We start from the raw sequence: 20,488 nt of genomic DNA, 5'->3' as shown, positions 1-20,488 counted from the left end.
TAAGAGACAAAATTATTAGGGCAGCATAGTCTAAGTAGCATAAGCTGCCCTAATAATTTTGTCTCTTATGTTCGTAACGGCCAAGTTTTCTGATACCCTGAGGGATGGGTATCGGATAGCTAGTACATTGTCAGAGCGTATTTAAGCTTGAATAACCTCTGTCGAATCAATTGAACCTTGACTGACTACAAGGCACATCCCTCAAGAATACAGGAATAACCATGGAATTAATTGGAATAAAGAAATAAAGAAAACTAGTTATTGCCTCCGCTAAACTGGCATGGTATCTCGTGTCCATAGCTCCATCACAACTTGCATAATAATTGTCACTTTGCAATCTTCATCCCCAGCCTCTGAAGGTAAGAGTAAATCGACCCTTTGGGGACCTGTCCAATCTTGCTCATCCATCTTGCCGCAAAACTCCCTATAAAATATCAGCTTACACTCCATATCTCAATTAATGTATTGACTTACCAACTCTAGGCCCAACTGAATCAAAGCCCAACGCCCTCAACATCCAAATGAGATCAAACTCAACCAAAACCGCAATAGCAATAATCGTCCCCGCTGCAATAAGAGCAGCATAGACAGGATGTTCTTTCGCAAACTGCCAAGCTATCTCTGTAGCCTTTTTGACAGCTTCAGCCATGGGCTTGGCCAACTCTGCACCGTCGTGGAGTAACTTCTCGATCTTGCGTTCGACTGCCTCGGCGAGGCTCTCGGTCCAGCCGTTGGTGGAAATAACTTGCTTGAGACGATGGTGAAGTTCTTCTTTGGAACCTTCGTGAGTGCTTAGGATATCGACGAATTGATCGGCGGCGTTGTCGGAGTAGGGAACTGGCTGGGAGGTGATGAGGGTCTTTTCGTTGCTCATCTCACGAACTGGAGGGGATGATTGAGGTGAGGGGCCTTTGCCTGTAAGGCAGGTCAAGATAGACGCGATTGGATTCATGGCGATTCTTATTATTTATCTCCCCTAGAAATGTGATGATGTTTGGAGAATTGAAGGCGGGATGACTGTTGAAGAGGCAGGCTGCGCGACAGTCGGCTTTTATGATGCATGATGACAGGAAGGCCGGCCTCCTGCATGAACACAGGGCCAGTAATAACATCAATTCGTGTCAGTGAATCAGAGATAACATATAAGCGCTGATGTCCTGTTGTTGGTCATCATCTTCAAATGCGACTCGCTATTGGCCTGCCTCGAGGCCATCTTCAATCCAACATCATGCCGTCAAGGTCGCAATACCGGTCGCAAGGCATACTACAATCATGGAATAAATTACCTGTATCGATGCTGTTTCTTTGTTTTTGGCAAGATTACCCTGATCTCTTGGACAAAGAAGTATTCTCTGACTCCATCGGTATCTTGAGGTCTACTCTGCAGCTCAGTATGAGCTTTGGTGATGGAGATGGAAGGATGTAACAGCTAATTATTTAAAAGCCATCACCAACCACGTGGCTCTACTTTCATTTTGAACGAGGCACAGAATTAATGAATCAGTCAGTACAATTATCTTGGCATTCAGTTCCTCTCAATTAAGCGGCCTTGTGCCCAACCGTTGTCTCATCTGCGATGCTCGAGTAATTGACCTTCAACACCAAACCACAAATTGGCGCTTCTTTTCAATTACCCCATAGTCAAACCCATGTCTGGGGAATGGACCTTTCTTCACTTACAAATCATCACTCATCCCGACTGTCCGATGCTGCTTCGGCCCTTCCACAATGATCCAAACCCTTACATTCCAACCCCAAGGTCCGGCCAGATCAAAACCCCAAACTATTCCCCCTCCATCGCAATCAATCGGGACAGCACCAACCTTATTTCTCCTCTCAATACATCACCATATTCGCAACAAGTTAAGATGGTCACCCAAACTTGGCTCGGCCCTGAATCGCGAACGTGGCCCAGGGACTAGCCAACGCCACTTACATGGCCCGGTATGGAGGCTCTACCAAAGTAGGCAACGTTCGGAATTTGAGTATTGGATAAACTCGGGACTAAGTCCTTTGCGGCAGCACTCATGCAGGGTCCCGGCCCTGATCAGCGTTCCTGCGTCGGTGATTAACTTTGCGCGGAAACAAACAACATCATGACGACCTAAATTCCCACGATGAAACAGAGTTTGGGGAGGCTTTTTGTTGTATAAGATGGCATACCTGCTCGTCCCATAGAGTTGAGATTCCAGACAAGCACACACTCATTCTTCATTTCATTACACAAACTTACACACTCCCTACATCTACAAACAAAACAAAACAAAGCTTCAAGATGAAGGCTACTTTTGCCCTCGCTGTTGCCATCCTTGGCGCCGAGGTCTCTGCTTTTCCCCAGTTCATCCCTCCCAAGTCCAACTACGCCCTTCGCCCAGGCACCACAAACAACAACCAGGGCAGCAACACCAACAACAAGTTCGTAAATGCGCCCAACAAGCACGCTGCCGGTACAGGCATCAAGTTCTCCCCCAGCGAAAAGACAGGCAACAAGGCCAACAACATAGTTCCCGGCTTTGTCGCCGTCAAGGGCGGTACAGTCAGCAGACGTTCTGACGACGATGATGACGGTAGCTACGATGTCCCCAAGGGAGACCAGGATGATGACAGTGGTGATGGAGTGATGTTCACTACCTTTACTGCTCCTCACACCAAGGTCGGCGCCATCAAGAAGGAGGAGAGTGCCGGTGATGATGATTCTGCTGCCAAGGACCGCAAGTTCAAGGCGCCCAGCACCAAGAAGCAGAACGGCAAGAAGCAGAAGCACACGGGTGATGATGATTCACCTACCAAGACAGACGACAAGCCCAAGACCTCTCCTTCTCCTGCCAAGACTAAGACCGAGGACAAGAAGAAGGCAGACAAGCAAGCCGAAAAAGATGCCAAGCAGGCCGAAAAAGACAAGAAGGAGGCTGAAAAGAAGAAGAAGAAGCACTCTGGCACCGATGACTCTCCTTCCAAGACCGACGATCACCCCAAGGTCACTCCCTCTCCCAGCAAGAAAAAGTCCAGCGACGACTCCTCCGCCAAGAAGGATGACAAGAAGTCGTCTAGCAAGAAGAAGCATTCTGGTGATGACGATGCGGCCACCAAGACTGCCGCGGATGATAAGAAGTCAACCTCCAAGAGCAAGAACCATGCCAAGACTGAGGCTCACAAGAAGCACGTCTCCAAGCACTCTTAGAGTTGTTGATTGGTATCTAACCGATTACTCTCATTTCTTTCCTTTCTCAATTAATTGTATCTAGACTGTATTTAGCATCACTTTCTTTGAACACTCACGATGGAAAGGTAGTCGGTAGTGAGATAGGCATTCAATAATACGCTTATTGTACCTATAAAATTTGCCTTTGTCAAAATGAAGCCATAATGTTCAACTCGTTCTTCACTGCAATTTTAACCTCCCCCCAGACTCATAGTGAGGATGTTTACGCATGGGTTAGGCACCTATCATTTTTATCTTGGCCTTCTTTCTACACTGCAATTTTAACCTCTCCCAAAGTCCTACGAATAGGTAGCGCTCTTGTCAGCGTCGACACGTGATGTGCAGCTCGAATCGCGTCCTGCACTGCCAGGGGATAGGGTTTCAATCTTCAATTATACTTTTTTGAGCATCATGACTCCAATGCCCTCACACATGACCATTGCCCTACTATAAGGGGCACAAAATGCGTCACTTGCTTTAATCCAGCTTTTTTTCCTCTTCCCTCCACCAACATCAACATAACATAACATATCACAAGTCATCAAATAATAACCACAAGATGGATCGCATATGGACTTTTGAACAAGCCATCGGCGGCTCCAATCACGGAAGGGCTATGCCTATCTTCTTTGGAGATATCGAGATATCTCGATGATATCCGCTATGTCCTGCACTGCAATCTTAACCTCCCCCAAGACTCATAGTAAAGATATACATACTCTGTACAGGTGCAAACCACATCAGCAGTCTACATGTCAATTGAGGCTGCTTCACTGCAATTTTAACCTCCCCCCAGACTCTCACACGAACATGTGGCGCTCCTGTCAGCGCCGTTTCTGGGAGTGTTTGTTCTGGCTCTGACCCTGACCTAAATGACCATGGAGTGCGCCACAAGCCCGGTCGACTTTGCTTAACAAAAGCCCTGGCCAATGAATGCTGACAGTTTGGTCTACAGCTTAAATTTAGACTTGAGAAAGATGGCTGTTATAGAGTCACTGGATGTCATCTACACACATGGTCCAGAGTATCCTTCGCAATGTGATTTTCATGCCGATTGATGGAAGAGATAATAGTAAAATATCTTTGCATCTATCTTGCATGCTTAGGCTTGCAAAGTGTTCCCGTGGAGAAATACAACTCTCAAGCATCTACCTCCCAGATGATCGAGGCCCTTGCACTTTGTCTCTGGTCACTTCTTTAGTACCAATATTTCTTCCAAACGAATCGATGTGCCCAAGAAATAGGCAGGCTTAACCATACAAACGTAGTCAATACTCCCATCCTAGAGCAAACAGAGACATTGGCCACTTTGCAGCAAGAAGTTGTATTAATGATCATGACAACCCCATCCGCAAAGGCACATACCCAATACCATGGTACCCTTGAAGGCACAAACCCGCAGAGTATTCCCAGAGCGGCGCAAACTATGCTAAAGGAAAGTATCAAGGTGTTTATACCCTCATAATTGTGAACAAGGATGTCAACACATAATCCTAGATTGATGCACAAGCAAGAGGCGAATATAAGCTGATAAACGTCAGTAATTGTTACCCTGTTCTGTAGTAAACCTACACTTGAGCTCCAGCGATACATAGTTCCTTTTCTTGCGCGGATCCCACAAATATACCGCGAAGGAACATATACTGAGTCGGTAGAAGTTGATCGAGTACTCTGGTAGCTTGATCGATGGCTCAATGCCGGACGGCTCTGCGATGGGTTCTCATGTTCTGAATCGTGGGTATCTTATATTGGCAGCCTGCGATGGCTTTTGTTTGGCTTGGTCAATTTCTCAGATGGTTACTTCGTGTCTAGTTCGCCATTGATCGCCGAAAGTCCTTGCGAAGTCTGTGTCTCGTCCACCGTTTTCTGTTTAGCAATCGGATGATGCTTGCACAAAAGGCCGATCTGATCGCCACAACTTGAGTACCAGTGCCCTTTATCAAGATCTCTTGGGTCTCCCGTATATTGGGTCACAGACTTGGCCAGGTCTACAGCCTTGAGCCCTGCATACTCTAGCGGTACATGCTCTAATAGGCTGATATTCCACGCGATCCAGTGATTGCTGAAGCGTGCAAGGGGAGACTCATCCCTAGCGTAAGTCTCGATCTCCTTCCATGGCCCAAATGGAGAGAAAGCGCAGTTCTTTATGAACACGCTCATGCAGTACTTCTTGAAGTCTTCAGCTTTCAACCTTTCTCCCAGTAGCCACGCTGCTGCTGTGTTCGATAGCCACGGTTCTTGCATGTGAGAATTGTCGTTTGAATCGACGAGGGTGGTAGGGTTCTTGGCCCAGTCACAGAACAGCTCCAAGACTTCATGTTTGGTATTAGATATGACGGCTTCATGAGTGCTCTCTGGGTTGAAAATTCGAGCCAGATAAGGCGACACTGAGCATGCCTGGCGTCGCTCAAGCTGCCATGACTTGTCCTCGGAGTCGCTGCACCGGAGCGTCACTGGGTCCTCCATTTATAGTCTGCGTTGAGCCAACAAAAGCCGTCTTGATGTGCTTGGATTGCTTGCTAATCTGTTTGATGTGGGTATGAATCTTAAAGAAATAGGCGTCAATCAAGAAAGAAAGATTATCATACCTAATGCCGGCAACTCTCTCTCATCTCATCCCCATCCCCCACCATCACTGGATATATCTACAAGAACATGCGAAGATAATTATGTAGGTAGCCTTATTGTGCCTTTTACGGACATCTGTCGCTGGCCCCAATGTTACTCAAAGTTGGCAATCTTCTTTTGTCCAGTCAAAGCCGCCCCGATCTCGCAAACATGTCTCATAAGGCGAGTTTCGGGTGACAAGGAAACGTTACTTTTATTTGGTGGTCTGTACAACTTTAAATCCAATACATTTCTCTGTAGCAGAGAGTCACGGAAAGTAGGGCACAAAACGCAACCTTATTCTCGCATAACACAAAAGCAGTAACCTTGTGAACAACCCACGGCTTCTTCCTTCAGCACATATCACCAAAACATCAACTTGTCAGTTTGTTTGCCCAGCATGTCCTACACTGATCCCTTTTGCTAACGGAGTCACAACAAACAGTGTCTAAATGCAGAAGCTTGCATGGGTGGCATCTGACAGGGCTGAAGTGATCCTCCTTCATATCGATAGCAACTTGCGACTGCACCCGACATAGTTGAGCTTTTAAAACTCTTCCTTAAGATTTTCTACGTCGTTCATATATTGACTACTGTGACTCTAGAAAGGGAGTCCCGGTAATTGATATATGAAAGATGCAGAGAATCTTCAGGAAGAGTTTTAGAGACTTAAATATGCTGCATGCAGTCACATGCTACCATTGATGAAGGAGGGTCGCCCAAAGCCCAAAATATGTTACATTGAAACGGAGGGCACTCTCACAACATAGGTCACGCATCTTGACAATCTCATGACCAAATGGGAGGTTGTACACTCCTCCTAAGTTGTGACACACAACGACCGTTGGGCAATTAATGCATACAATTCCCCGAATGGAAGCTTCTGTTACTCTTCCCACTTACATGCCACACCTCATCTCGTCCTGTTCCAAAATCCGACTTGAGTTCGTCATTCAAGATGGCAGAGATACACAGACCAGCCCTTGGTCAAGACGTCCCTATCGGAACTTTATACGACGCAAAGCGCGACCAATTCCTTCCGTCTTCAGTTCTACCTATCTCCATACCCGAAGGTATCGTCTCAAGGTCTCCGTGTCAGATACAACAGCAGCATGAGATTACTTCGTCTGTGGGCGCGACCCATAGGGACAGATTTACCTTTATGGGTATCGATTCGAACCTTGCTGCGAGTGTCGCTTGCGACTTGATCGTCCCTCAAGGATCTGGCATCTTTCTAAAGGATGGCACCTCACAAAAGAATATCCTTCACGGCAATGTTCGTCACATTTACAACACCTCCAGGGAGTGGCTGGATCTTAAGGAGCCAGACTTCCTAGACATAATTGCCCAGGGATCCATCCACTCTACGGATCGCTACAGCACTTATGTCGTCGTTGGAGTCAACTATGGACTTCAAAGCATTATCACCATGAAGTATCTCATCCCTGACCCTGAACACAGACCCAGCGTGGAGCCTGTCTTCTACCAGGATGTGAGAACAGTGCACGACATTGCCATGTCTCTCCCTTCACTCGACTTCAGTGACAAAACTGTCAACAGACGATTGGCGCTCAAGTACGAGTTCAAACTCTATACAGATATACAGAAAGAGTATGGCATTCAAATGCCAAGTCTGGCTCTATTATGCACGTTTGTTCAAACTGGTCCACGACAGATTCGTGCAGATGACGGGCAAAACGGATACCCGATCATATACACTCTACTTCCCTTGCATGTGCTGAATGCGATCGCACTTGGGACCCCTGATATTCTCAACTTCATTCGACCACAAATCGCCGCTGCCGATATAGAGCCAGTTCTAAATATCTTTGACCGATTCAAAGAAAGCAAAGAACGGCTAGATGACTACAAGGTGTTCATTCAAGCAAGAAAGCACTATATACCTTTGGAGCATATCGATGGTGTCAATGATGCGATCCTGCGCATTTCAGGAGTCGAAAACAACGTCAAAGTCGAATTTAAAAGAAGAGTGCTTCAAGTCAGAAGCGGTGTTAAAAATGACAATCATTTCCACACTCTGTGCAGGACAGTCGAGACTGAATCACCCGAGAGGATGTCCTTGCTCGTCGGACAGCAGAGTGACAAGATCAATTTCATCACCCAAGCTGTGGAACATGGTGCTTCATACATCGGCTTCAACGGCCTGTCTCTCAAGAATTTTAGTTTACCCCACGATAGCCCTACACCATATACCTTTGAGTTCAACAACGCTGTGATCATGGGCTCTAGTTCGTGGATAGATCAGCGCAATGCCTTTATGGAGTTTTTGTTAAATCCCCAGAGACGATGTCAGGTTTATATCATCGATTGCGATGCCCCGTCACAGCGAAAACATCTCGACTGTGCTCGATTCAGCGAGATGCAGAGAAATAGCGTTATGTCAACGCAGCACGAAGAGCAGATTTACTCGTCATCCGAGCAGGAAGACTTGGCATCTGAGCCAGAGCGACAAAGGCATTCTAGAAAATGCATCGCACGTTGCCCTCGAGACGCTATCGATACATCTACTACACAAGGACTCTCGGAACTACGTCTCATCAGGATGCCCTGTCCAGGAAAGAGTTGCGACTCCCAACGAGATTGCAAGTGGACATGTACCGAGTGCGATGCTTTTATTGAGTTTCGTTCAGGGGATGACTATATATACTGCGACTGTGGGCGAGCTCTCTGCCACACTTGGCGGTTCAAGTGTGACAAGGAGAGTCATGGGCGTGATTTCGACCGACCCTCTTCAAAGGACCTGGATAAGTGCCTGAAACGATCACCTCGACCTCTCTATCGTAACATTTTGGTACTGGGCGAGACCGGCGTTGGAAAGTCGACATTTATTAATGCTTTTTACAACTTTCTCAAGTTCCACAGCTTCAGCGAGGCAAAGACACACTCCAAAAGAAAGCTCGAATATGTGATTCCCTGCCAATTTTCAGTCACTATACCGAGTCGCTCTGGCTCATTGGACTATGAAACTGAAGTCATCCGTGTAGGCTCTCGAGATGATGAGCGAGACGGTACTGGAGGCGATTCTGCGACACAAAAAACCTCGGCCTATACTATGAAGTACAGAAACACTACATATCGCCTGTTTGACACTCCTGGCATCGGTGACACACGAGGCCCTGAGCAGGACAAGGAGAACTTGAGGGGAATCATGGACAGGCTACGCGATTATGAGGAGCTTCACGGCGTGTTGATCCTGCTCAAAACCAACGAAACTCGTATGACGGCGACGTTTCAATTCTGCTTTGAAGAGCTCTTGTCGAATATCCAACGCGACGCAGTCCCCAACATTGCATTTGGCTTTACTCACACCATGGACTCTAACTATCGTCCCGGCGACTGTTTTCCCATCCTCAAACGCAAGCTGCAAGATCATACCAATGTCGACTTTGTCCTAGATCGTCAAACAGCATACTCATTCGATGCGGAGAGTTTTCGTTATCTCGCAGCCCTGTACCGAGGAATCGAGGGGGATGACGAGAGAAAGTGCCGTCAGAGCTGGGACAAGTCGAGAGCTGAGGCATTAAGGTTTCTTGAACATGTTGATAAGCTCAAACCGCATGATGTCGGGCAGACTCTCAGCATGGATGGGGTGCGTCGAGCGGTAGAACAACTGATGATCCCCATGGTCCAAGTAGCGCAAGCGATAAAGGACAACATTGAACTCCTCGACAGGGATTTAAAGGAGCTCCAGGACACGAAACTAACTGGTGACAAACTAAAAAGGAAGCTGCATCTACAAAGGCTTGAGCTGAGAGCCGAGAAACTGGAGAAACCACGCACGGTTTGTAAGAACAGCGACTGCTGCGACTTAAAGACAAACCCGAACGGTGAAGTAGTCATAGACTACAAATCAGTCTGCCATCAAGACTGCAAACTTCCAAACGTCACTGAAAATGCACCTGGCGATCCAGGCCTTGTGGCCTGTCGGGCTTTCAAGAAATACAAGACGATCTGCAGCAAGGAGGGATGCGGTCACCATTGGCAGGAGCACGTACATATCCTCTACGAACTAAAGGAACACAAGGTTCAAGTCAAGGACACCGATGTTGAACGTCGTCTAAAGGCGAATACAAATGACATAGAGGTTCGTCAACAAGGCATACTCAAAATCACAGATCTTCAGGAGGAATACGAAAAAGAGCGTGATCAATTACGAACAGCAATGGTGCGATTCGTGGCATATCTCAAGAAACATGCCATCACTGCCGTCAACGACAGGACTCAGAATTACTACATGGAACTCATAAAGAACGAACAAAACAAGATCCAACGCGCAAGGGACAGAAAGATGAACGTTGATATAAACGTCAAGAAGCTGGAAGGGCTCAAGCAAGATCTAGAAGCACATCAAGAACTCACCGAGACGATCAAGCAGAACATGCGGGCTCCTCGCGATTCGTCAGACAAGCTTCTTACCAATGAAGGTGTGAGGAGGCTGATTCAGGAGTTGTATGATCTACCGCATTTTGGAAAGGATTTGAAGAAGATGAAGCTTGATATTGTATCTTCGCATGAGACGACGCAGCATCGCGAGCGATCGCATCGTCGGGAGAGGTCTCGTGGGAGGAGAGATGTTGGATCGGGTCAGGATGGGAATGAGAGAGATAGACCAGGGCCATCAAATAGGCGCGAAAGAGAGTCCAGTGCTAGGAGGGAATCGACTCGTGAGGATAAGTCTTGGTTGCCATTTTGGCGCACGCGAAAAGACCAGTTGGAGGGACAGAAATGAAGGGAAGGATTTGAGTTGGATATAATAAATCACTCATTTAAATACAATATATTTGATTGCCATTCTTTCATTTATTCATTTATACAATCTATCATTTTACCCATAAACATTTCTTATGCATCATTTCTTATACATGTGCTACTTAAAAGAGCCTCCAAAGGGAGTCAGCAGTCTTGGTTGCCTTGAAGCGACCGTACCACCTCACAACAGGCCACATCATCAACATGGCCAGCGCCCAAATGCCGAGGAACGCAAAAGGATTCTCGATGCCATCTGTGACATCAGGGTTCATGGGCTTCGGCCTTCCTGTATCATAGCCAACCATGTAGACCCAGAAAGCGCCAAAGCCAAAGACGAAGAACATGTGCACGATGTAAAAGAACAGCGCGGCGCGTCCAAAGTCAATCAGCATAGTGAATCGGCTTGCTACGCGTGTGGGGATGCCGCGGAAGATGGCGAGCAGGAACAAGTTACCGGCCATGGTGAAAGCCCAGAATGCGACATCAGGAGGGTACTTCATGATGTAGAAGAAGGACTGGACCGAGACAAGGTACTGGTTGCGGTCGGGGTGGTCGACGTGAGCGGGCGTCTGGAGACATCCTTCGGAGAGGTTGCCAAAGTGCGCGACGCGCGTCAAGACAAAGAGGAGGAAGAAGAACAGGCCTGCGACGAAATGGCACAGAGAAGAAACTCGAGCGTTCCATGTCTTCATGACGTCGATGCGGCCGTACAGCAGTCCCAGGATGGCGAAGGATACCCATGCCATGGGTGGGAAGACGGACATGACGCGCGGTGTAATAGTGGTCCAGAACCAGAGGCCGAACCAGGGATTGTGGGATACAGCAGGGCCATCGGAAGGACCGCCGTTGTTGTCGCTAGAATGGATCGTTGCGTGGTCCTGGATCTCGCAGTGACCGTGGGTTGGAGACAACCAGATGTTCCACCAGATGGTCACCAAACCAAGCGCTGCAAGAAGAACATTGTGCGCATGCCATGAGATGCTCTCTGCGCGGCTTGTCTTCTTGATGGGTGAACCTCCCAACAGTGCTTCATTCTCCTCATCATCTTCCTCCTCAGGGAAGAAGCGAGCAAGAGCGCTGGCCAGAAGAGGCTCTGTCGAGTCAATCGCCAACCACAGCATACCAGCAAGGAAGTAATCGATGGCGAGCGAGAACAAGACGGCGTTCATGAGCCACACCTTGCCCAGCGTCATAACGAAGCCCATGACAAAGTTTGCCAGGATCAAGACTCCCGTGCGCACAGCAAAGTACCGCGCGATTCGCAACTTGGACCAGCCGAGCTTCGTGCGAGATCGTCCGAGGTACACCACTCCCACACCCAAAAGCAGCGTGAAACCCGGCGCGCAGAGATGTGTAAGCGTGCGGATAAAGTATGCGAAGTCTGTGTTCCATTCCTTGATGGGCAGGCCGTCCATCTCGGTCTCTCGGCCGGTGCCGTGGGACCAGCTGTTGAGGGCGAGACCCATGTGGTCCATGGCCATGAGGAGCATCAAGAGACCGCGGAGCAGATCGGGTGGGAGCGCGCGGGAGCTCGGGCTTGTCGGCTTGGATGGTTCGGGGGGTTCTGGTGAGGGCTCGACATGTTGGATGTCTGGTAGCTCAGCGGAAGGGTCGGGTGGGAGAGTGCCGTAGGCGATGAGGTGGCCGAGACGTTGGTCGGAGGATGAGCCGTGGTGGACAAGATTGGAAGGTCTTCGTGGTGGGGGAGGAGGAGATCGGGGAGACCTTGGAGGAGGAGGTGATCTTGGATCATAAGGAGACCGATTGAATGAAACAGGAGACCTCGAACCGGGGGATCGTGGGTCAGCCATTGTTGCTGTTGCTTATAGCTAGCTGCTACTATTCAACTCTGAGTAGAGTTGTTTTTGTAGACAAAGAGAAAAGAAAAAGAAAAAGGAAAAAAAGAGAGCAAGAGGAGAAGAGGAAAGGCGAAGGTATATCATCTTTTCGGGTAGGTCGGTGTGTTTCGTCTCGACCGCCCCCCCGATAGTCCGACTGACCGCGACTTCGGCATCATAGATTCGATTCTAGAAGCTGATTTGATTATTAACCGGGCGGACTTGGAGGCTGGAGCTTGGGAGAGAGAAAAAAAAAAGATCCTAGTCGCAACGATTGCGGAGATTGATTGTTAAGCGAGACTAGTGTCCTTGCGTTTGCGAGCTGGCGGGTGTTCGCTGTCTAGCGTGTTTGACAGTTGGCAGGTTGGCAGTTTTCGCATTGGGTTGATTTGCTGGCAGTGAATGCAATGTGATGATAGTAATAAGTGGCGAGATTAATAGAGATGGTGTTTTTGAATTACGGATGCTTGGGTCTGAATGAATCCGATGGAGTGGCCCATGGTGAACTGTAAGACATATGTTGTGGACGACATGGGGTTGAAACGGGGGCGACGTCATAGTCCGCAGCGCTTACAAACGATGAATACCAGTAAACAGATAGCTACAAAGAAGCTAGGAGGTAGCTATTAGCCTCACAGGTTGAGTTTCTCGACAACTTAGACTCCCTACTTGACACTGTCTATCTGTTTACACACTGCGTTGGGCTGCCATTCGACGTAAAGGAATCTTCATCCTAGCTTCACTCAAACTGACTCTCATCCCTGCCCAAATATGTCTCAAAAACACCAATGCAAGTAGGGACCGGAATAAAAGATACGTTCATCCCGTTAGGAGGAACCTCAAAAAAATACCCGCCCGCCTACCGCTCCTGTGGGGTGATTTGTCGTTCAAGCTAAGGATGCAGCAGATCATCAGCATCTAACGTGGCTGGGTTCGTTGTTGGGTTGCGACATGCTTTGGTGACAGTTGGGTAGATATTCTTGGTGTTGCGTCGCGGCTGGGCAGAACATTGCGCGTACATGTCGCGTATCTCGGATTTGCTGGCGGGGCATGACGTCTTTTTTATTTTGTTTTATTCTTGAAGATAAAGAGAAATAGAGATAGTCCTAACGGTATTACTAAAGTCTCGTCTCTAGATTGTTTCTCTGCCAGAGTCCTACAGAGATGGAGTGTCTTCGTTCGGGATAAGATGTTTCCACATGATTCGAAAGACAGGCGGTGCAACCAACCAAGTAAACAAACTACCTATTCACACCCAAACTTCTTCTCTTGACGCCCATTTCATCACAGCAATCACACCATATCCACCCTCCCGATCTTCTGGCCCGTGACTGTTCATACAAGGATGCAGTATGCCTCTGACATCTCATCGTGCAGAGAGCAGCGGGGCAACTTCCCAGACCCAACCAGCAAGCGACTCTGATCTTCACAAGGATTTGCTTTTTGCAGCCTCACTTTATTATTTCTTCTCTCGAGGAAACTGTTTATAAGAAGATGACACCCCCAAAGTAACCAGGTAGGCTATTCGCATTCACAATAGGGTGACTCATAACATAAAGCACCTATCAGACCATCTTTTTACCCGCCACAAACAAGCAAGGATGCAAGCCACGTCGCAAATTCAGGTACGGGCGCAGACGGACGATCCCCCACTCACACCATGTGAAGATATTGCCTGTCTTGCGGTGTGATGAGGGTCATTCGTCATGGCAAGAGTTTTCTCTCACTCTTAGCGAGTTCTTTTCTTTCATTTTTAAATCACAATAAACCTTGAGGACTTTTCGTTCTTAACGACTTACTATCGAATCCTGATTAGGACAGAGAGTGTATGTGGAGACAGAGAACATCTATTACGTGCAGAGCCAAGCACCAGGAAATATATACTTCACTTCATATATCACATAGACACCTCTTAGGTTCCCAAACCCATCTTTGCTATAAACCCATGTAACAAAGAAATGTTACTACCAACCAACAAACAAACTCATCGACCAATCACTGTATTCAATACCCCACACTTTTTAGCAAGATGGCACAACACAATACAAAAAGTATATTCTAAAGACACTAGCCTGGAAACATCATTATTAGATGTCTCTTAGCTATGTTTGCTCACTTGAGATAGTTTCTCTTTGTTTCCATGATAGAAACGTGTGGCTACCTTGAGATACTTGGGTATATAATAAAGACAAGTTCATCTCGCATGATTTGACTTCTAATATCGAATACATCATCTCCAACGTTTGTTTCTTGGATTCATCCAATAACAGCCTTGTATTCAAAGGCAAACCATCCCACAGTCCAACCATTCACATTTACACCCAAAAGCCACAACTTTGAACGAGATGCTGTCTTCTTTGTTCTGCATTACCGCTTGATTCAAGAAAACAAGTTTGGCTTCCCTTTCCCCCAGTCTGTTGCATCTCTCGCTCAAACACAAAGCAATAGCCTGTTCTATCATACGCAATACGCTGTACCTGCCTTGAATTATATATCTTTCGATATATATCTCTTCATCATGGCGGCAACTCTCTCTATGAGCTCTGCCATCGGTCTTCCTGCACCTCCATTTGACACTATTCACACTAACACAATGCCATCTAAGCAATCTCGGCCGACTAGTGGCGACACTATCAACGTTGGGAGCACAGTGTTCGACCCTCAGACGTCGACAGCCAAGGCACTGAGAGAACTATGCATCAATGCACTCAACAACAATCACACCTTTACACCAGAGGTTCTAGATCACCTTCTAGACCTGTTGAAAGATAAAGTTCCCCTTCTAGGTATCGAGGTAATGCCGTCAAGTTACCTTACCACCCATTCTATAAACAGTAAGCCAGATCGCACACCGAAGAAGTTCCTGGCGCCGGTGCTTCATCCTGCGGGTCACGGGGGCTGGGGCCTCGCCTTCGTCAGCGAACAGCACGAAGGCATTAACAGAACATATATCAGAGCGCTGTACTATGATTCTCTACCCGGAAAAGACCGCGGACACGATGTCGAAAAGAAGCTTCAGCATTGGTTGGGGCTACATCATGGGAAAGCCATGGAGTTGAGGTTTGGACGGATTGTAAGTTCAAATTATGCGTGATATATCTGTCGTTCGTTCTGCTAATTCACCCAAGTCTGGTCCTGACCAAGCCCCTAAACAACGTTATTTGAGCGGACAATTCGTTGTCATGGCGGCTCATGAGTTTATCAAGTTTGGGAAAATCAACTCAAAACCCGAGAAATGGAACGATGACCCAAAAACGTTTATCATGGGCCTTTTGAAGGATGAGCACGTGGCTACCAGACAACTGAGTCAGGAGTCGTCGCTGTCTGTCCGGTATGGCACCCCAATCATGCAAACAAAGACACCGACTCCTGTCACGCCTGCGCCCCAGTCCAATACGTCCTCTTCCAAGAAGAAGAATCTTGAGATCCCTCCTTATAAGAATGACTGTTTTACTCCTAAAGCGCCTACGCCAGCGCCACAGTCTTCTCCAGAGAGTCGCAAGCGCATCACCGCATCGCCTGCGACTAGGCGTATGGCTACAGATATCAAGGCCAAGATAGGCTCCCCAACGCCATATAAACGTGTCAACGATGAATGTCACAGTTCAGAGCCTGACTCGAAGCGATGCCGGGTCGAGGTTGACATGGGCGACAGAACGAGGGAGATTATCTCATATCTCTGTGGCCAGGAGCTTCCAACTGAGGCTACTTCAGCAGAAGAAAGCGACAAGCGCATCGCAGAGCTCCGTAGCTGTGAAAAGAGGTATGAGGATGAAAACGAGGCTTTGAATCAAAGCAACGCGCAATATGCACTGCATAAGAATACGTTCGACAGCGTTTCCAAAGAGTTTGATTCACTCCAAGCTGAAATCGACGAACAGGAGAGGGCGATAGGGGCGGCGATAGGGGCATACAATGCCCAGGTCCCTGAAGTCAGAAACGCCTGGCAAGACAAGATGTTGGCTGCGATGCGCGGTGTTTTGGAGCCTGAGAAGGGAAATCTCGAGACCAAGTCGGTCGAGAAGCGTCAAATAGAGGAGACTCTCAAGTCAGCGGGCGAGAAGCTTCTGGCGCGACAAGACCAAGTCGCCAAGGTCATGCAAGAGAAGTCGTCGGCGGATTATGAGGCTCGGCAGGCTGCTGAGTGGGAAGTGATGAATGATATCGCACGTGACGCTGCGAGGAAAATGAAGGAATATAAGAAGTCTACACAGATCGAGGATTGGTTGCCTGTTTTTGAAGAGAGACGACGACAGAAACAAAAGGGAGGAGGACCTGTCAGCTAATGAGTTGTGAATTACGGGATTGTACGAAAAAGAAGGAAATACGCTGAATATGTTAGAGTTCAATTGGTGTTTTCTGGCAGGTAAATGATTATTTACATATTTTGAGACTCATCTGTTTAATCAATATCAGTTGTAGCATGTTCTGATACTGGAGATGCAGTGACGGAAATAAAAAAGAGGGGTTATTGTTTGGGGAGCTCTTCCAGAAGACCAAAGCTCCTCCCGGGATCCGGCAATTCGGGCTGTTGACAATAGCCGTTCAGTCTTACATAGGTACCTAGTAGCTTAGTACTCTCACTAACAGCTCTCTCGCCAACAGCTGCTCTCGTAAACAGCACAAGCCATCCAACATTTTTTAGCGTCTGCGTGGGGTTAGGGTCATCGGCAGTGCGCAAACAAAAAAAAAACAGAGATGAGATGAGATGATATTCCCCGGGTTCCGTCCCTGTAGTATAACCCTGACCCTGTAACATTTGGCATGGGTCACAAGTCTAGTCTCCCCAACGAAGCCAAATGCCAGAAGGACAGTAGCTCAAGACAAAGATTACACACGGTAATTGTCAATTGATAATTACTCTTCACGGAGTCTGCTCGGAAATGTCTCGCCCAACTACCGGGCAAATCACGGCTACGTACGGGCCGTCGACCGAATCTTGGTTGTTATCAAGGATGAACTTATCGTCAGTGGAGGTTCCAAAAGTTAATTGATACTAGTGACTTTTTTCCCAAAAACCAAGGCAGGGCGAACAGACAACGCAGAAAAAAAAAGAAAGGTTTTATCGTCAACTTGACTCAACAAATTGGCATCCAATCTCTCAACCTTTCGGCATCTGTCCGTCCCAAATTTACCTACCACCAACTTGCAGACAAGACTCCCACTGTATCACCCCCCAACAGTGCCACTATCTTGTACCACAGAAGCTCTACTACTGCAGGTGCTTTGTCCACTTGTCACATCCATCTATCCAATCCCACCCACACCGTGCATCTCGTCCGGGTTCTTTATCGCGCCATTCTTCCCGCACTCCAGTGGATATATGCCCATAATGTTTTCCTCTCGGCTCGCTTCATTTTCTCTCCGCTCATCGGCCTTTTGTTCCTCTCCCATCGCTTCAACTCTTTCTTCTCGTTCCATTTCAGCTGCTGCTGCTTGTTTCTCACAAACACGCTTCCATTCTTCTTGTTCCTCTTCTTCGTCACCGTCCTCATCCTCCGCTTCAAAACCCCCCTCGTGGCGCAACATGGCCGAAAAGGACATCACAAAGTACCTCCAGCAGAGCCACGACCGGCTGTTTATCAACAACCGCGAGTGGGCTGAGAACAAGGCCAAGGTCAACCCCGACTTCTTCAAGAACCTCGCCGCCGGCCAGGCCCCCGAGTACCTCTGGATCGGATGCGCCGACTCGCGCATCCCCGCCGAGCAGATCTGCGGCCTCGAGCCCGGCGAGGCATTTATCCACCGCAACATCGCCAACCTCGTCTGCAACACTGACCTCAACGCCATGGGCGTCATCAACTACGCCGTCAAGCACCTCGGCGTCAAGCACATCATCGTCTGCGGCCACTACGGCTGCGGCGGTGTCAAGGCCGCCATGACACCCCAGGACCTGGGTCTGCTGAACCCCTGGCTGCGAAACATCCGCGACGTGTACCGCCTCCACGAGAAGGAGCTCGATGCCATCGCCGACGAGAGCGAGCGATACGACCGGCTCGTCGAGCTCAACGTCATTGAGCAGTGCCGCAACGTCATCAAGTCTGCCGACGTTCAGCAGTCATGGCACGAGAACAAGTACCCCATCGTTCACGGATGGGTGTTTGGGTTCAAGGACGGTCTGCTCAAGGATCTTAAGATTGACTTTGAGGCGGTGCTGGGCGATATCCAAAAGATTTACAACCTTGTTGACAAGAAATAATTGGGGAGGGGAGCGATTTGGCGTTGATAGAATGAGAATTACAATACCGTTTCAATGTAGCGATAGAGTACTGGTTGACTCTATGTATGTCCAGACGGAGTGGTACCATGGGTGACTCTGTGTTTGTCCAGACGAAAGCTGTACATGACAAGAACAAGTCAATGTCAAACCAAGGGTGGACGTCCACCTTTTAAACATGACAGTAGCGTTATCGTAAGTGCCTGATATGCAGGGATATCACAAGTCCTCAGCCCTACAAGTAACTGCAACAGGGACCACGGCTTGGCTCGACCGCCGATATGACGGTCTGGGCCTTCAAGGTGTCAATGGCGATGCTAGTGGGATTGTGTTGGTGGCGCCAACAAGCCTTGAGTTTAGTAAAGAAACAGATGTTGGACTTGTCTTTACTCTTTTATAAAGCAAACAAAGTTAAATAATCCCATAATTGATCTTGTTTGCGTCTTTAATCAGTGAATTCTCATCATCAGAATGGCCATCACGTGACCACCCTGTCGGGATGCATCTCCACACATCGTACGATTTTCCACATATAGCCCTAGGGATTTGCATCACGTCCCTTGTAGAGTTTGACTCTCGATCCCAGATACGGATTATTGTTCTGGGTGCCGGATTCGAGATTGACGAGGATTATTAGTTTGTGTGGAGGGTCAAAGCCGGAAGAGGAAGGTTATTTGGTGATGAGGAATGGGCGTGTTTCTTGACGTGTCCTGGAACCAATGGTGGACATGGTGGGTATGGGCTCGCGTGCGTCTTGCACATGTCAATTCTAGATTACAATAACGGCCTACTACACGTTTATTTCAACGGTGCTGTATGGTTCTTGACTTGTACTTTTAGGTTCAATGCTGCTGCGATGAAAGAACGCTTGGTTCCATGCGCTGAGATACAGACCTTGATGACCAGCTCAAGTAACGTCCCTCGATGTAGCCATCCTTCCATACTGGCTTCTGTGGATCAGAATTGATCATTTGACTATACCTACACACCCACTCAATTAGAAGAAGGAATACAGAGTGTTACAAACAGCAGATTACTCAATCGCCCAACCGTATTGTTTGTGGTATTGTTTAGGATAGCGCTACGTCTTGTGAAGCTACAGATGCCTACCTTAGTAGTCACAGATGAATTACCCTATCAATGATGCGATGGGTTTAACAACATCTTGTCGCGTCATTCATCTAAAGTTAACTATATAGAAACTATCAGTCACAATATGGTACCAATTTCCTGGTTTATTTTGTGCCATTCATCTCTTGATTCCTCCTCTTGCTGTGTCAATTTCAGCTGGGAGTTGGTATTGACATTTCAATCTGCTCACCAGTTTGAACTTTGTCCACTTCACTCTCACAGTCCATCACATCCAACCCAAACGCGGTCAAACTTGGTAAAACGCCAAGTGATCAAACGAATACAACTAGGAATTAAACTGACTAAAGACATATCTGTTACTCGTCGCAAATTATGACCGCCGATAGGACCCGTTTCTCACTTTCAACAATTGCGTCTTTGTTTACCCTACAGGGAGGGACACGACGAAAACAACGTCCCGCAACCCAACGCCCCGTTGATTAATGCATTGCAATCAATTTGGCTAGACTACATCGAAACCCAATCGAGAAATGTTCCCTTCCAATTTATGGCCAGCCCGCTCATCCTTCGGTACTGCAACACCACAACCTCGAGATCCCTCAACACCACCGTGTCGTATACATGACCCCCAATTGCGCTTCTCCTCTCAACAATCATTATAAATGACCCGGTCTGGTGGTCTAGTGGTATGATTCTCGCTTAGGGAAAACCCTATAGCATTGCTTGCGAGAGGTCCCGGGTTCAATCCCCGGCCAGACCCTT

The 20,488-nt window shown here is 47.8% G+C and overlaps 7 protein-coding genes across 7 annotated transcripts, besides 1 other annotated feature; 4 read left to right on the top strand and 3 right to left on the bottom strand.

Annotated features, from left to right (window-relative positions):
• Nucleotides 1–326: 326 nt before the first annotated feature.
• On the bottom strand, nt 327–952 carry FPSE_10364 (uncharacterized protein; the record flags this gene model as incomplete). The annotated part of the gene is made up of 2 exons (XM_009263481.1): nt 327–424; nt 475–952. 2 exons carry the CDS (start codon nt 950–952, stop codon nt 327–329), a joined length of 576 nt encoding a protein of 191 aa, XP_009261756.1.
• Nucleotides 953–2,275: 1,323 nt separating this feature from the next.
• FPSE_10365 (uncharacterized protein) lies at nt 2,276–3,181 on the top strand (the record flags this gene model as incomplete). The annotated part of the gene is made up of 1 exon (XM_009263482.1): nt 2,276–3,181. The coding sequence occupies one exon, from the start codon at nt 2,276–2,278 to the stop codon at nt 3,179–3,181; it is 906 nt and encodes a 301-aa protein (XP_009261757.1).
• Nucleotides 3,182–4,999: 1,818 nt separating this feature from the next.
• FPSE_10366 (uncharacterized protein) lies at nt 5,000–5,668 on the bottom strand (the record flags this gene model as incomplete). The annotated part of the gene is made up of 1 exon (XM_009263483.1): nt 5,000–5,668. One exon carries the CDS (start codon nt 5,666–5,668, stop codon nt 5,000–5,002), a length of 669 nt encoding a protein of 222 aa, XP_009261758.1.
• Nucleotides 5,669–6,767: 1,099 nt separating this feature from the next.
• FPSE_10367 (uncharacterized protein) lies at nt 6,768–10,559 on the top strand (the record flags this gene model as incomplete). Its single annotated transcript, XM_009263484.1, has 1 exon — nt 6,768–10,559. The coding sequence occupies one exon, from the start codon at nt 6,768–6,770 to the stop codon at nt 10,557–10,559; it is 3,792 nt and encodes a 1,263-aa protein (XP_009261759.1).
• Nucleotides 10,560–10,701: 142 nt separating this feature from the next.
• On the bottom strand, nt 10,702–12,390 carry FPSE_10368 (uncharacterized protein; the record flags this gene model as incomplete). The annotated part of the gene is made up of 1 exon (XM_009263485.1): nt 10,702–12,390. The coding sequence occupies one exon, from the start codon at nt 12,388–12,390 to the stop codon at nt 10,702–10,704; it is 1,689 nt and encodes a 562-aa protein (XP_009261760.1).
• Nucleotides 12,391–12,453: 63 nt separating this feature from the next.
• Nucleotides 12,454–12,507: a repeat region.
• A 2,428-nt stretch (nt 12,508–14,935) lies between these two features.
• Nucleotides 14,936–16,703, top strand: FPSE_10369 (uncharacterized protein; the record flags this gene model as incomplete). Its single annotated transcript, XM_009263486.1, has 2 exons — nt 14,936–15,490; nt 15,546–16,703. 2 exons carry the CDS (start codon nt 14,936–14,938, stop codon nt 16,701–16,703), a joined length of 1,713 nt encoding a protein of 570 aa, XP_009261761.1.
• Nucleotides 16,704–17,944: 1,241 nt separating this feature from the next.
• On the top strand, nt 17,945–18,616 carry FPSE_10370 (uncharacterized protein; the record flags this gene model as incomplete). Its single annotated transcript, XM_009263487.1, has 1 exon — nt 17,945–18,616. The coding sequence occupies one exon, from the start codon at nt 17,945–17,947 to the stop codon at nt 18,614–18,616; it is 672 nt and encodes a 223-aa protein (XP_009261762.1).
• Nucleotides 18,617–20,488: the final 1,872 nt, after the last annotated feature.

This window comes from Fusarium pseudograminearum, chromosome 2, assembly GCF_000303195.2.
Source record: "Fusarium pseudograminearum CS3096 chromosome 2, whole genome shotgun sequence".
In the NCBI taxonomy this organism is placed as follows: domain Eukaryota; kingdom Fungi; phylum Ascomycota; class Sordariomycetes; order Hypocreales; family Nectriaceae; genus Fusarium; species Fusarium pseudograminearum.
This window is presented reverse-complemented; position numbering and strand designations above follow the sequence as displayed.